Here is an 18,162-nt window from a genome sequence, read left to right as displayed (position 1 = left end):
GTTGCAATGGATAAACGCAATTGTACTTACTGCGACATTGGAGAAGTTGAGACAGGGACCAATGTCTTCTACATACATGCGGTTCAGGAAGGCTGTTGATAACTCTAGGCTGGGAGTCCTTCTCCACTCCACAAACTCCTCGTATATTGTACTGTCAATCTGTCAACATCACACTTATGTCAGAACGATTCATAGTTTTTTGTAAATCGTTAACACTTCTTTATGCATATAAAGAATACCAAATGTCTTTCTATGTTAAAAACAGATGCTTCTATCCCCGATAACCTATTCCTTTTTTATAGAAAAATACATGTACAATGATTGTTACACTGGTTTGTAAACTCTCTTATATATACCCTATGCAGTCATCCTATAATGTAACTCTCCTATATTTGTTGAATAATTAAAAGGAAACTTTTCCTCTTTATAATTACATGTACTTACTTACACTTGTTCTATTAAGAGAAAATTTCCTTATACTGATAAAAAAGGGTGCATTTATTTAGTACTTGCATTGTAAGACTTTCCCTGAATAGCTTGACATTGCTCCAAGTGCATAAAATGAAGAAATATTTTGCAGACACCAAAAAATGTGTATCATTGTAGCAATAATAATACAGTCATGTCAATTTTCCTAACTGATATTTAATTATTTTTTTCATATCAGCTGGGAAATTACATTTGAATAAAGACCTCAATACAATAACAAGTCTACATTCAATGAAATGCTCAGTCAAATTCAATTATTTCCCTCGAGATCCAAAATGTCTCACTAAAGCTTCATTTTATAATTTACATCAATATCATAATTACATTGTAAGTTTTTTCTCTCATTATTATGACATTTTTGTGAGCTACGGTACACACATCTAACACACAGAAATTTGCTTTGCCTTTATTTACTTTAGATCTGTACTGACATTAATCTCTATTGGTAATCAAAAACATCTTTTAATACTGAAATTGATTTTTATATTTTGAGAGAGAGGAAAAATCATATCATGCATATTAGTTCCATTTATTGGCCCCAATGTTTTTACCATTTACTGCCCTGCATTAGTGATAGCTAAAGCAACCATATCTTGTAAGTTGTTGACCATTCCATATATGCCAAGTGTTAACATGATTTTACATCAGAACTAATCTTAAATTCAACATAGCTGGCAAACAATATGACATTTCTGTCATTTCATTTATAGTCCAGAAAAGAAGTTAAATTGTAAAGAAATTTCACTAGAATCAGGGTAAAAAGAGTACAAATGTCATGCAAAAGTTGGTGCCAAAAGTTTACTTTTAATTAGACTCTGATTGTACATTACAACAATTTAAAATTAAATTATAACAATTTTACTTTTAATGAACTTTTTAAGCAACATTGATTAAAGAAAAGAAGGGCAACCATATGTGTATTTGATTATGATATAGAAAATGATATATAATTGATTTCAGAAAAAATTGCATACACAATAAAATAGCTGACTACAATGAATAGTTACCCAATTATCGAAATCTTCCAGCTGAGAAAATCATGTGAAAAGTCATAAAAAATCTTTCCTAAGACTATTCCATAATACAAGTACACTGCATCTTTTATCTCTCTGCCTGATGAATGTTAAAGACTCATAAATTGTCCATGTTGTCTTTTTCTTCTTATTTAAAATTTGTAATTAATTAATATCACATTTTTCTCACTGTTGTTGAATGGAATCCAAAATAAAAATACTGAAATTACTTAACATTTACCAAAATGAAAACCATTTCTAAGAATAAAGCAATGATAAAGTATTTTAAAAAGATTGCAGAGGAGCTGGCATCATTATCATACCAAATGCATGGTTCATAGTTTATGTTTATATTATGTGTTGCACTAAGAAAAAAGATACAACTTTTTTCTATCACTGTTAACTGTTTGTTCATTGCTAGAACTATGAAAAATCAGCGGTACCTTTTCTCCTTTTAATATTGAGACCATTAATATAAATATAACAAAAAATTACACAATTCTAATCGCAACTTCTCAGGCCTTTCCGGCAGAGATCAGAAAATCTAAACTCGAATGTATTACAAAGGCATCCATGATAACTCCCCCCCCCCCCCCCCCCCCCATGTTGGGATGCGAGTCAGATTTCATCAAAGTCAATGACATACGCTAAAATATAAAATATACTATAGAAAAGACATACAAGGCTGTCTAGTCGATACTTATTATAATGGGAAGTGACTCAATTTTGTATAAAATTCTAACATAATAATGTTAACACATTCAAGGTGTTTTTTCCAAGCACTGCAGAAAAGACCCGAGAAGTTGCCATTGAACACATCTCTAGATTAAATAAAACATTTGACCCTGACCTCTTTGCACCGATCGGCCTTGGCCTCTTGCTGAGCCTCCACTTCCTGCCTGGCCTCCTTGGTGAACTCGTGGTGACTGGTGGAGCGCCGGTGGGTCTTCCAGAACGGCTTGCTGGACTTGGGCTTCTCTTTCTCTGTGGACATGGTGGCAGCGATCTGAGGGTGGAGGTGTTTGTTGGGGGAGGAGGGGGTGGAGGTCAGCACCAGCTGCTTTAGGGCCACAACCTCAGCCTGGAGGACCTCAATCTGTCAATACATCATATTGTTATACCCCTGTAAAACAGTTACTATATAGCTCTTTACGGAAAAAAGTCTAGCATTTTGACTGTTGGACTGGAACTGTTAGATTGGAACTGTTAAAATCGACTGTTTAAAAAGACTGTTGACCGGTGATGTCACATTCCGCGAAAACGTGTTATTAATTAGAAGGGGTATAACAAAACAGTTGTTGACTGCGTCTCGGGCAACAGTTGATCTGTCGGACCGGCTCGCAAACTGTTGCCCGCGGCCTTCGGCTTTGGGCAACAGTTTGCGAGCCGGTTCAACAGATCAGCTGTTGCCCTCGACCCCAATCAACAACTTTATACTACTACATAAATTATTCTTATACACATATAAACATGGAAATTTCTGATTGGGGGTAACTGAATGGTAGAATCTCATTATGCATGGAAGAAATATTATTTCTTTTTCAATGACATATAATTAGATATGATGCTTTTTCAGTGTTCTAATATTCAATGATACACCTTTGATATTCCGTGACACACCTTTGATTTTCAACGATACACCTTTCAATATTCAGTGATACACCTTTGATTTTCCACGATACACTTTTTTGTTACCCCACCTACCTGTTGCTGAGCTTCAATCAGCCGTTTCTCGGAGTGCATTCTTTTAATATTGGCATCCTGTACCATGTTATTTGCTTCCTGTAAAAATACTATATAATGTGAGACAAATATCATATATAACACAAATGTTTATACATGTAAGACTCAATTAAACAGACAAAAAAACCTCTTATAGAAATTTTAATCTTACGTAATGTGTTACAATGTTATGTAACAATTAAGTCACGCTGGTGGCAAAGAGCAACATATACCATGTCTTGTTTTGTTTATATACATTGTATTATGTATCGAAATTAGAAGATATTGCCCCTTTCAACATTTTATAAATAATACCCTTGTAAAGATTCAACAATATTGCTTTGCCTCAAACAGACAAATTCTTCTAACACATCTGACCAATACTTACATACCTCAAACAGACAAATACAATAATAACCTTTTTCACATATACAAATACTGCCCTACCTAAAACAGACAACTACTGCCCTTATGTCAAACTGACAACTATTTGCCCTTACCTCAAACAGACAAATACTTCCCTTCAAATAAACTAATATTGCCCTTACCTCAAACAGACAAATACTTCCCTTCAAATAAACAAATACTGCCCTTACCTCAAACAGACAAATACTGCCCTTCAAATAAACTAATATTGCCCTTACCTCAAACAGACAAATACTTCCCTTCAAATAAACAAATACTGCCCTTACCTCAAACAGACAAATACTTCCCTTCAAATAAACTAATACTGCCTTTACCTCAAACAGACAAATACTGCCCTACATGTACATGTACCTCAAACAGACAAATATTGCCCTTATATCAAACAAATAAATACTGCTCCTTACAAATAAATACAATAATTGTCCTTCCCTCTAACAGACTAATATTGCCCTTCCCTCAAACAAATAATGCCCCTTTACAAATCATTTCCATTATTTTAAAAAGACAAAATACTCAGACCTTATCTTTTATAGACAAAGACTGCCCTTAACTCAGACAAATATTGTCCTGTCTCAAACAGAGTAGCATTGCCCTTACTTCAAACACCCTGATAGTGCCCTTACCTCAAATAGACTTATATTGCCTTTAGTCATGTTAGTAATTACCTTACACAAATAAGTATATTGCCCTTACCTCAAACAGGCTGGCTGTGAGTTCCTCTAGCTCCTCACACATTTGGTCCCTGACCTTCAGTAGTTTTTCACATTCCTCATCCTTCAACTTCAGCTCCTACAAAATAATATTGTCATAGTAGAGAGATAGACAGGATACACTTGTATGCTTTAGTTATTTTAATTAGTACTTTTAAATTAGAAAAATTACTGTGGGACTCATGCTAAGAAAAATATAGAAAAAAGTTTGACCTTTTCAAATGAACTTCAAACTCTGGTCTTACACTTTCATCATAGGCTTATTCATAAGATGCAACACTTTATACATAATATGCAAAATTTGCTACTGTCATAATTTTTTAACAAAGAAATCAAGACTGTAAATAATCAAAATTAAGACAAAGCAAACACACTTAATTATTGGGCAAACTTGGCCAAGAAATAAACTTTGACAACAACAAATCAAATTGAATTATTTTGATTTATCTTTTTTTAATGATTTTTTACATTAAGTTATTAAGTTTTAACTAATTTATCTATTAATATATCTTTCAATGATTAATATAATATAGTATTTATTTATCTATTTATCAGCTCATATATTGATTATTCATTGATACATTCATGGATTAGGTCACTGATTCCTGTTATTGAGAGTTCTTACTTATCAATACTAGGTTTTTGACAATGTACCTTAAACATCTTTGTTATACATGTTAAAGCTGTTACAGAGAACATATTTTATAAAACACTATCTTGAAGTTCGTAATTATTGTACAAATAACTTACAACTTCTAAATTACATACATGTACTTAATCTAAAAATAAAATCCACAGTCAAGTGGGAAAAAAATGTACCAGGAAATACAAAGAATTCCTTTCTTATACACTATGAAATTGTGCTCAATCAGAATTTGGAAATAAATGTGGTAAAACAAATAAAATGAAAAATCTGCATATTCTGCAGTAATGCAATTGTGAGGAAGTAACTAACTTAATGATACCATGTTACATAAGGAAATGTTTAACACAGTGACACATTTTGGGGGGTTATTTTAAGTGCCACAATAAATTAACTCAAAATTTCAACAAACTTTGAAGGTAAATGGATCATTTGTAAAGTTTTAAAATGGTCCTTATATTTAATGCCATATGAAGCTGGTAATTCAACATGTTCAACTTTGAAGAAAAAAAAAAACATTAATTCAAAGTAAAAAAAAAATTAATAAGAATTTTCAAAATAACCTTATTAATGTCTGACTGGTAAATAGGTAATGAGCAATATACATGCACTTCCTTAAAAGGGCCTATATTTCTGGATTGCTTATCTATATATAAACATGTAACCCACACATAACACAATTAAATATGCTACATTTACACCCATATTTATACATGTATCTATAATTATTAAAGATGTGTTTGTGTGGTCATGCATGCAGTCTTTCTTATCATCCAAATAAAAATATCTGATTCAGCTACAAGTTGTCCCTTAGACAATCTGTATCAGCAGCCATTGAACTATCGAAAAAAAACTACTATGTGCTCAAACCGAAAACAGTATGACAATTGACTTTGTCTGCGGGGGAAATAGTGATTTCCTCACCGGATCTGGACGATTAGTGGGGCTAAGTACACATGATGACTGCAGCTATAAGTATTCTAGCATTGCCACGGTATCTGGTGTCACATAGTTAACTGTACAACCACAGATAAACTCAATGATAATGCCAGCTATTGCTCTGGCTGAACTAAATCGAGATGTAAAACGGGCCATGATAATTCAGTGTTTTGAGCTTTGTTAGGCCTTTTGTGTCTCATATTGCATTAGTTTGACAAAGGAATTGCAAATAAACAGAGAGAATCATGATAATGCTTCCTTGAATTCAAATAGATAATTATACTTATTACTCAATAGATATCTTCTGGGGTACAATTTAATGTACATAAAAATGCTGAAAGCAATTATCAAAATAATGAACTACTGAAAATGATATACCAGTAAATCTTGTTTTGAAAGATAACACAATAAGTAGAATTATCATTCAACATCATGGACAGTTAATCAAGATATACCAAAAAATCACTAATAAATCACTTCATAAAAATTAATGTAATATACAATTTTTTTTAAAGGGGGTAATATAAACTAGCTAAATACATGGTCTACCTATATATTCTTATCTGTAGTTATAACCATTTTATGGGGGCAACCTGGCTAAATTTCATTGTCTGCCTGAAAATTCTAATCAGAGTGTTATGACATCTATATTCAGTGCTTGCTTTATTTACAGCTATGAGACTGTTGATGTATGGTACAGGCCAGTACTGACGACTATATCATCTATATGGAGTGTATTAACCCAATATCAGTCAAAGCAGTAATCATGACTTTGCAAGTTAAATACTGTTTACTGCTCCATTCCACTTACATCTAAGGTAAGCATACTACCAGTGGGTTAAGTACATCACGGTATTGTGTTCATGTTGATGTGTGTATACATGTATATCATGGCACAATAAATTCTGAAACCTTTTACAACCAGAAGAATTGTAACTTTAATCACAAACACTATTAATTTTCACCTGTAAATCATACAGTAGACTTATACCACCTATCATACACTTCTATAAACAAAATTCTCCTAATGTTCGATATACCTGTCGTAATTTTAATATACCTCTGCAATTAGAAAGCATACTAAGAGAGGCTTTCTATCATGTATCAAAATATTGTAAACATCACCACATATAAGTCCTTTTTTACCTCCTGGGCCTTAGAGAGCTCTTCCTGTAGCCTGCCATAGGCGTGCTCCTTCACGTTGGCCATGGTCTGGCTACGTTTGCGGAGGCGCACCTCGTTGGGCAGAACCTCGGACATGGCATGCCGCAACTCGCCACGCCTGTGGTGCCTCAACTCCACGGGCCCTGTGTCATTATCTCCCTCCTCTGGGCTGAAATGTGGGTAAAAGCATTAAATATTCAACTTATAAAACAATTACAATACTTGGTTTGTGTTTAATTTTGGGGTATGAAAGGCTCAGGTAAAGAGTAAAAATTCATGCAACACAATCATAAATAAAAATCAATGCAATTAAAGCACACTCCATTTCATTGCTATTAAACAGTAATTCAAATTGTAAGTTTTTTCACATGATTATATACTTTAAACATAGAGTAAGTGAGTGTGGGAATATATGCCCATTAAGAAAAAAGCAGGAAGAAAGGCTTTATACTTGCAATAAGTTTTATCAGAAATGAGATACAAGCAATTATTTATCATGACCATTAAACTTCAGACAAGTTTATATTTTCCTTGTTGCTATCTATAAGATGTAAAATAGCTACTAGCAATGCTATGGAAAAGTTCAGTTAAATACGTTTATTAATTCAAGGAAATGGAACATAACCGATGGCAATATCTTTATCTAATCTTAAAAGAAAAAACATTGTTAAAACGTTAAATTGGAAAATAACTTTGAAAATATGTGGGCACATGAACACAAATTTGACGAACCAGGATTATATTATGAGAATGCTACCTAGTCTCATGTTATGGTCCATATGTTCGGAATGCCTCCTCATGATTCACATAAGGAAATTTGTTACACCCCAAAATAAATGATAACAATAAGGATAAATTTCTGGCAAACATTATACTACTTAACTTTAAATCATCTAAAATTTTGACTGCTTGAAATATTAATGCAACTGTACAGAAAAAAACCCCACATTTTTTCCTTGCAAATGCATTATGAGCAATGCTTCATAAAATAAATGATTGCTAAGATGAATCTCCATGCTTGCTCTGATCCACACCCAAATTAATTATATTAATGGTGGCATGTACATCAATAGGCAAGCTAACTGGTAATTAAATCATGAAAGTGAAAGTTGATATACATTAAAATGTCAAAGGTTAAAGGTGATCTCAATGAATCTTCGTCACAAACTGCACATACAAAGAAACACTGTCAGTTATGCTATAATTAGGTTATCAAATTTGCAGTCCCTAAGTTTTATTCCTTAGCAACTTACATTTCAGCAAAATCATCTACCTTGATCATGTGAACTTAACTGTATGAAACCCTGCACTTCATAGTATACATATCAACACAATATAATATCTCAGTCCTGAGTAGAAGAACACAAATTTTAATTGTGAATTATAGAATTAATGGTGCAGTGGATATAAGCCATCTTAAAAATGGTTGCCAACAGAAAGTAAATTGTTCCTTCAACTATCCAACATTTAGAAAGTCCAAACTCATAATCCAACAATAAATGGGGACATTCAATCTGAATTCAACAATAAGTAAGGAATGATTATCCAAACTGAATCCAAAAAGTAAGGAATGGTTATCCAAACTGAATTTAAGAATAAGTAAGGAATGATTATCCAAACTGAATCCAACAAAATGCTAGGATACTCGATCCAACAATGATTTGAAACGAAATGGATCCAATGATTTAATAAGTAAGGATAATATTATCTAAACTGAATCCAACAATAAGTAAAGTAATCCAAACTATCTCACAAAATAAGATAGAAAATGAAAACTGGATTCCACAATAATGTAGAACATCCAAACTACATCCAACAAATAATTATAACTGGATCCCACGATGAGAAAGAAATATCCAAACTGGATTTTTGAACAGTCAGAAAATTCAAATTGACCCATTATATTAGTAAAACATCTTAACTGGATTCATGATATAGTTAAAACATCCAAACTGAATTTAATATTGTCAATTAGGTCCAGTTAAAAATATTTTATTGTAAAGTGAGTTGGTCCATGAAACTTCAACATCTGAACAAACATTCAAACTCGACTCACCACTTACCATATAGTTATAGTCAAAGATGTGAAAAACTATGGTGATCTAAACAGTTAGCCAGCTTGAAACAACTTGAACATCTGAATCCAACAGTTACATTTGTACATGTAGATATATCCATATCATTAAGGCCCACCCCTCTCCGATACTAACCCCGAAACTTTCGTGCCTGCCCCCTAACTCTCTAATTGTCTGTGTACCCTTATCACTGTACATAAACTTCCCCTTTATTGCCTCATTGAGTATGTCTCTTTCTTCTCCAACAGCTACTTGTAGCTGCTCTTCAAGTAGCCACTTACAGTTTGTTCCTCCCTGAGTTACTGAATTAACTCTTCAGTGACTGAGTGCTAGTTTTAATGGGCTTATAATCTATACAGGATTACATATGTTTATATATCTTATATAGTGAAATTCAAGTCTCATGTTTTATTAACTGTGGAAAATGTAATACTGCACACTTTGCCTACAAAGAAGTGTTGGAGAATCCAGAAGTAGTCATGTGTATGTGGTGTAATGTAATGTGTGCTAGCTAGAGGAGGCAAAGGGAAGGGGGGGGGGGGGTGGTAGTTAATTGAGTAAGGGTGTTTATGAAGGTGACATCTGTAGGTTATATCAATGACCAATCACTGACTTACTTTATAATATTTGAAATATTAAGGTTGATGCTGATTGTTGATTTATTTAGCAAACATTGAATTTTTTTAAGAGAAAAAAAGGATATATTGATCATGTTAATGTAACATCATTCAAAGTAAGATTTCTTTCATTGCAGTTTCATAGATCATATAGATCTTCATAAATCAAACTGCAGTACTACATGTATATAATTGTAAAATTAAATTGTGCATTTATCAATGTACACTACACACTCAACCAGGATATATAAGTATGTTTCATTCAGGAATTTCACATAACATTCGAAGCGAAACTTAATTCCAAAGGGACATGTAGAGATCTCCATTATAAATACCAGTCAGTGTTAAACTCACCTGAGGCCGTAGTCAAAGATATCTTTAAATGGATGATTCCCGTTGGTTGATGAGTGCAACTGTCCACCAATGAACTTATCAAACTGTTGCTTCATGCTAGCCATTGTGACCACACTAACTAGTTTCTCTTTTCTCACAGTAAAATTAAAACTCACAAAACGACATTGCTTCTAAGACACAAAATCACAATTAAGCATAGAAATTGAACTTCCTAAAATACTCTGACTACTGAAATTATATCCACACCGAATCTTCCTGCATAAGTATCAAGTTATGTAGGACACACTGTAAAATTAATTCCTACGTGAATACAAATGTACCACGATGAATGATGATAGATATTGCATTACATGGTCTTAAGTACAGATGTATGTTTGTAAATGTAATGGACTTCCTGGATTGTGAGTTTGTGACGCCTTAACTTGGCTATAGGTCAATCAGTCACTATGTAACACTATAAGTCTTAAAAATCCCCGTGTATGGCCATGCACTGACAATTTTATGTATTAAGTGGAGAGAATTATAACAGACCTGTGTAAATACACTGCACGGAAAAATTTCCTTGTTAAAGCTTACAATTTATAGATCAATCTGCTTTCAATTTATAATGACTAGTAAAATGATTTCATTCATGTGCACAAAAAGGTAAATAAAATATACATATGTCAAGATCTGAATGCAATTCATTGATTACTAAAATCTGTCAGTCGCACCATAAGAACACTACCCTCAATGATGCTAACAAAACTTCTCGAATTTGCAGGAATTTACAATTTATATAAAAAGTTTTTATGCTTTTCAAAATGTATTGGTATGTATTTCTTTTTCAAACTTTTTAGTAGCCTTTTAATTTATAGAGTTTATAATTTTTTAATAAAAGGCTAGAAGATATTAATTAAAATGTTAAATCAATGCAAATACAGTTACTGTATTTATATGCAATAAGATGGGAAAAAAAAAACAATAAATGATATAATGTTTGAAATGTGGTCATTCAACAACTCATAGTTTAAAACATATGAAACATTATTTTTTTTTCATCCAAAAGTCAATGTTATTATATTTATCCTACTCTGTCAATAATATTAGTTTAAATCTTTAATTCAGCAAATTAATCATATTATAATAATCAATAAATTCCATTTTATAGGAAATTTTGATGAATGAATTAATAATAAAGATAAATGAACAAGGCATAAAAACTCACATGACATAGACCATCGTTAGCATTATGCTGCCGTCACACAATACCGGCGTTCACCATGCGGACATCGATCAACAGACTACATAGTATTCTCTCTCCCTCTGTTGATCAGCCTTATGACAAAACAACAACAAAAACACATTCCCCGTTACATATATTGATTGAATGTGACATCCCCCCGAGGTCTCTTCCAATACACTTATTACACCTCGCCCGTTACTATAAATAGCACCCACAGGTGTATTGTTTACCTGTAAAAAACAAGGCTGTCAGTGCCATGGACAGGGACAATCAGTGTTTATAGTACCAGCGACAGGGCTCTGTACAACAACTCTAATGGCAGATAATGGTTAGAAAGTGGGGGTCCTTGGAACATTTCATTGTGACCTTTATAACAAGACCGGTCCACTATGAAGTCTTGCCGTACAAGGACTGTAAGTGTTTATCCTACATATAGGAATGGCCCCTCCCCATTTGATCCATAAAGAGTCCTTTTTTCCATACATGTATACATATTAAAAAAGTATTGTCCCACCACAAAAAAAACCCTAAAAAAATCCTACAGCACAGTAAAATAATGTATTTCCCAATTATTTGCATAATTGTCCTTACAGTAATTTTCAAAAGACAATGATAAAATGAAACTATGAAAAACAGATAAAAGTATAACAGAGAGAGAGAGAGAGAGAGAGAGAGAGAGAGAGAGAGAGAGAGAGAGAGAGAGAGAGAGAGAGAGAAAGGTGTGGTTTTCTTTGTTTAAAAGTATGTTTCAATTCAGTTTTTATGCAATGATATCAAACACCTTTCAATACCACACAGAGCTTAATATTAAAATCTCCTTTCAGAATTTGTCTGATTTTCCACACTTCTTAGTAAAAGAAATTACATCACGTCTACCTAATATTCGGTCTTGCATTAAATTGTGCCCTCTATGTATAACTGCACTTACTTATGTGTCCTGTTAAAAGCTCCTAGGAGCAACTTTCAATTTGAAAAGAGATAATTACTGTACACATTCAGGCTATTAAATCTCAACACTGAATATTGTTATATATGCCTTTTACCTGTAGACACAAAATGGTCGAACAAAAAAAACATGCTTATTTCTGAAAAATGAGGGAAACTTTGGAATTATAAAACAGTTAAATTAGTGAACCATATCAGTAGAGTTTATGACATAAATCTGTATTCATAATTTTGATAACTCTCATTCACTTAAACATTGCTTAGACATTTTTACCTGGTGCCGGTACACGCTATTGCACAGAGCACTTAATGACAAATGAACGGGAGTGAAAATTATTCTACATTGAATTTCAGTGAAGTTAGGTTAAAAGCAGGTTTAAATTTGCTATATGTAAATGTAATACAATAACATGATTATATACATATTTGTGTATCAATATTATGTCACTTATCTCAAATCTTTGGTGATCTTAATCATGCATGTAAAATATTTTTAATGAGATTTTAAATTAATAGAATTCAAAGCAATAACTTTTGCAGGAATAAGCTGGGGCAACCGACATGTTTTTAGAATGTCACATAATCAAGAAAATTTAAAAAAGCACGATTTAACATTAGATATTTACAATCATGGGTACTTCATGTTTTCTTTTATAGTCACTAATTCAAAGCAGTTAACCTAACTCAATGTGAGATATAAACTGTCACAAGAGCCACCCTGGAATCAGTTACAATATAGCGGGTTACCCCTGCTAGCCTTACACAGACTGACTGCTGTAAACCTGGTATATAACACATTAATTCTGATAGATGACTTAGTTACAAAGCTTTGTAATTGGCGTCTAAGACAGATAATACTGAAGTAAGCTGTTAATTCTGATGATACAATTAATGGTTAACCATTAGTGCTCAAAGATGGTACACAACTTATAAAAGTTTGCCATTGGTGCTGATATATATACAATACAATGATTTGCCACTTGTGTGCTAATAGGTAATGCAATTATTTGGATGCCAGAGACAATCTCATCAAAATACGGATCTGTGCAGAGAGATCTGACAATGACCTAAATAATCAAGGGTCATGTTCTGTGACCTCAAATTAAACTTTGATTTAACCAATCAGATTGCAAATTACACTTTTCTGTAAGTGATACTGTGACATCATTATCATTACCATTAAACAAATTGTCAATACTACCATCTTCGTAACAATCTCGTGATTGTTTGATAAATCTATTTTTCATGCACATAACAAGTTCATTCTGAAAGTGACCACGGGAACATGACCCTCAATAGGTCATTATCAGATCCCTCTGCACATTGAGCTACTGTAGAAATTGGCATTTTCATAAGATTGTTGCCAATGGTGCTAAGAGATAATAATAATGCACTTAATGGTACATTAAATGGTAGTACTTTAATATAATAAACATTTTAAAGAACACTACATAGCAGAGGTGAGAAACAATGTACAAAATAACAAAGAGTGAGTGAAGCTGAATCAAGCTACAGATGTATAGACACCATTGCAAAGACAGTAGACGCCAACCACTAACAGTAGAACCTGTCTGTGGGGAACAATGCACAAAACCAAAACCCTGGGTCATTATTTCACTATTACACAGAAAACATTTCATCAGTTACAAATTCCTGCTCAGAGCCCCTGTGTATATGGGCTCAAAATAAAATGATGAATTCATGTCATTGAGGAGTTTACTATCTATTGAAAATCATGGATTTTAAAATGCACAGTTCTTAATTCAGACAGGTTCAACTGTATTTTTCAGAACTAAGGGGATCACATGTTGTCTTATGTACACAAGTTGACATAGAACAGTATAACAATATATATGTTGGGTACTCAATATCCATGCATTAATTAAAGTTAATGCAATATGGAACAATAAAATTGCAACTGCTCCTATATCAATTTTTCCTTCGAATTCTGAACCACTTTACCTTCATTATAATATTTGAATTAATTCCAACGGCAACTGCTCTTCATATTTTACTTCAACATAGTCAATGTGAATTGAAAAACCAATGCAGCACTTACATGTATGAGTGTATCAATAAAAGTCTGAGTGCATCAAATTACACCCTCCTCACTGGAGGGAATCAAAGTCAAGATCTAAATGTCCCACTAAATGACTGCATAAGATATTCTTGACAATTGTGTACATAGAACATGTATGCCCCAGTTCCTTTTGACACTGAACTTACTCGGTACAAAACGTTAGACCCCTCCTGATTCTATACTTGGAGAGATCTGGGCGGCTACAACAAAACAATCACAGATTCACGCATGCTACATGTATCATGTTAATAACCAACTCCATCATGCTTCAACCGACTTAGCATCCCCTATATGATGGCAAAGTTGATGGGGTTGTATGACTTAACAACACATATCTGTCTAGTGTCTACAGAAAAGTTAACATTGAAACTTTTGTGGGTGGGAAAATGAAGTGCATTTGAGTATCCAAAATTTAAAACTAAATCATGTTTATTAAGTCTTATTTTTTACTGCAAATGCTGCTTTGTGAGCTTACTATAATTTTTTGTACAGGATTTCCCCATTGTTTTCATGTTCTGTACCTCAGAGGAATGATTTTTATTCAATATAAAAAAAAATTCTTTATTGTCAATGTCTTAAAATTTCAAAATTTCAAGAAAATAATGAATTATCATTGACTTTATTCTTTAAATTGTGGGTGCTGCATCTATAGGGGAACAAATGCACTACATTACACATCTAATCTATACAGATATTTCTGCACACGTTTTAGTTCATGCAGGTTTTATTAGTATCCTTTACCATGATCATAGCCCTGACTGCTGTTTAAGTTATAGCTACTAAGAACATCAAATAGATTCAGTTTGATGAGCTAATTTGCTGGGTTCACAAAAAGCAGTTTGAGTTATGCTAAAATAACCTCTCATATAAATTAATAACTAATGATTCAGAAGTAAAACGCGTGGGTTTTATCAAAATAGTATATATATATACTAGCCTCTTATCTATAATTGTGATAATAGTGAGGTGAAATAAACCCCCATATAAACACAGTGTAAACACGGAACATGAACAAAAGCAAAATTTCCCCCTCAAACTTTAAACACATAATTATTTTCCCTGACAAGCTTGATCGAAAGTTGTTTGTTGATTAAAAAAAAAAATTGATTTGAACATGCCCAACGTTTTCCAATGATACAATAATTCAACAAATACATTCATTAATAGTATCAGTGTCCTGAATATGGTTCATGGTATTTATCTAGCATATCACATATTTAGGTTCAGAGGAAACATGGGTTTATGTAAAGAGCTAGAGCCACGAAGCATCAAAATGTGCCTTAAATTTTTCACAAAACTCAAGTTTGAAACAATACAAATTGTAATTACTAATAATGTAGAGCACAATATTCTGCTTCTATGCATATGAAATTTTTTCACTTCGGCCCCACCGTTTAGCACATGCGCATCATCAAACATACTATGATCGTTAAAAATAGCTGAGAATTGTAGATTTTACTGCAGTATTTCCCAAATTTGAATGTGGCCACACTTGAGTACCTTTTTGAAACTTTTAAAACTGAGAGATGTTGCATAAATGCTTTTGCCTGCAAAATTTCGTAGAGGTACTCATGTGTGGCCAATGTGTATTTTACACATTTTGAAAATTTTAGTAACAGAAAATAAAACTGACCACTTTATTATATAGGGTAATTAATTGCTTCCTTTTTATTGAAATAGCAGAATTTAATTAATAATGATAAAGAATTATTTGTGATTATTTACAAATTAAATCATTATTTTCTTAAATATTTGAGGAAGAAATGCATATGAACTGAACTTTAACATGTTTTATCTAGTAATTTTATACTGTGTATTCATGCTTACATCGTGCATCATCAATGACGTCATAGTTTGACGTTTGCGACGTTAGTTGAATCTGTTCATGGAATCTTGAGATCTTTTAGTATTTTGCCAATAGAATCTACCAGTAAAGTCTGCATTTTTAAAAAGCATTATTTCTATGTACCACAGTATTATTCAATTGCAGTAGAATATGAGATACATGAACATTGCTAACAAACAGAAAAAAAATTAAATTGGTAAAGTTAACATTGTACGTACGTAAGTAAATATATATTCCTATAGCCTACCTTTATGTAGAATAAGCGATAGCATGTATATGTAGCTAGTTGTAGTTTTTTTGTCAAACGGTGAAATGCATTAAACGGAAGGAAAGATGCAAGCGTTTTTTTTTTTTTACACAAGTACCTGTTCCTGAATACCGCGGGAGAAAGACAGTCGACATCACGTGTAAACATGTACATAAAAGATAAACTTAACTCATTCCGTCAAAAAACTTGATTATTTAATTCCTAAGTAGCCTACAGCTGTAATTGAATTTTAAGCCATCGTCCCTTGCATAAAAACATTTTGCCAATGCATACGTCTTTTCTTTATCAGCCACCTGTTGATCAGTGTTGATTCGTCGCGTGGTCAATGTATTTCCGGTGAACCGTAACATGCAGTTACACTCCTTTCTTAAAAGACCGATTGTGTCCGTTTCGATGAAGACGGCTTTTGGTATACACAGCTTAGAATACATTATCAGCACGTGCACTATAGAGAAGTCTAATCCTAACTGCGATGTCTTTGTTGATAATTTGTCCAATAAAATAAAAAATCACCCTAAATGTGTGTACATCGGTGGCTTACTTTGGCCTATAAAATTCTTGATTGAAATCATCTTTGATTATTTTATGCGTATTAAATCTAATTAAAGTTTTTCTTGTATGGCATATAGAAAAAAAATCAGATTGCCGGGCCCTTTCTTTAAAAAAACAACGATGAGTACAGAGAGATTTAAAACAGTATTTGTTTCCATTCACACCCCCCCCTTCCCTACCCTCTGAAAAAATCGATTTACGGCCGAGTTCACTACAAATCTATATATATATATATATATATATATATATATATGATAACACAAATTTTACATGCTTGCTATGAATTCGACTTTTCAAGACAATTTTACGACATTATTTATGTGCTACTGCTTGCTGTTTTAAATAAAAATGTTCATTTTAACCTATCTTCGCTTCAAAATAGTGTCATGTTGTAAATTTTGAATTTACTGGGTGGGTGTAAATACTCTCTCTCTCTCTCTCTCTCTCTCTCTCTCTCTCTCTCTCTCTCTGAAATATGATCTTCATTCTCAAGACATTTATGGATAGCTTAATACTTGTAACAATTCCCAAAGGACATGAATGTCACTAGAAAAAATGAAATGTAAATGAATAGACGTTATGGCATTTATAAGAAATAATTAACTCATAAGAATATTTTTAAAGAAATCGATATTCTTTTTTCATTTAAATAATGAACATTATTAAAACACTGCTGTAATGTTATTCCCTTGTTCCAGCAGTCAAAAATTGTACTTGTGACAGTCCGATATATTAGAGAGCTTCTTAATATCAGACCATTACCAGTGGTTACAATACGGTTATTCTTTAAAATCGGGCTGTCTCAGGAATCAACAATGATATTCAATGGAGTGATTTAAGTACTATATATGCCTCAAACACTTTTGTATGAAAAAATATCACTGTTCTTGGCCCTATAACGGGCCTCGAAACTGTTTTATATTATTTCATACAGAACTGCTTTCGGCATACTAGTATATCCATTACATATACACAGTCGCTAAAAGGTTTTATTTTTCACTTGAACAGTTCGTGAACGGTGAGCGCACAGTAAGTGCACTCTAAACGAACGGCAGGTGCACGCTGAGCCGAATTTGGATAGCGCTTATGAACGG

At 32.9% G+C, this 18,162-nt stretch overlaps 1 protein-coding gene across 6 annotated transcripts in view; it reads right to left on the bottom strand.

Moving 5' to 3' along the window:
* Positions 1-18,162, bottom strand: part of LOC128183047 (guanine nucleotide exchange factor for Rab-3A-like) — a 43,429-nt gene that overhangs the window by 20,719 nt on the left and 4,548 nt on the right. For 3 of the 6 annotated variants that reach the window (XM_052851869.1, XM_052851868.1, XM_052851870.1), the window contains exons 3-9: positions 14,549-14,602; positions 7,089-7,275; positions 4,344-4,439; positions 3,207-3,284; positions 2,353-2,598; positions 1,497-1,517; positions 31-159 (exon numbers count right to left, since the gene is read on the bottom strand). In XM_052851869.1, coding sequence (XP_052707829.1) covers positions 31-159; positions 1,497-1,517; positions 2,353-2,598; positions 3,207-3,284; positions 4,344-4,439; positions 7,089-7,275; positions 14,549-14,602 — 811 coding nt within the window. The remainder of the gene's footprint in view (positions 1-30; positions 160-1,496; positions 1,518-2,352; positions 2,599-3,206; positions 3,285-4,343; positions 4,440-7,088; positions 7,276-14,548; positions 14,603-18,162) is intronic. The other 3 variants (XM_052851871.1, XM_052851872.1, XM_052851873.1) reach the window with 2 other exon arrangements.

This window comes from Crassostrea angulata, chromosome 5 (assembly GCF_025612915.1).
Source record: "Crassostrea angulata isolate pt1a10 chromosome 5, ASM2561291v2, whole genome shotgun sequence".
NCBI classification, from domain to species: domain Eukaryota; kingdom Metazoa; phylum Mollusca; class Bivalvia; order Ostreida; family Ostreidae; genus Magallana; species Magallana angulata.
Note: the sequence above shows the minus strand (reverse complement) of the source record. Positions and strands in the feature narration are given on the sequence as shown.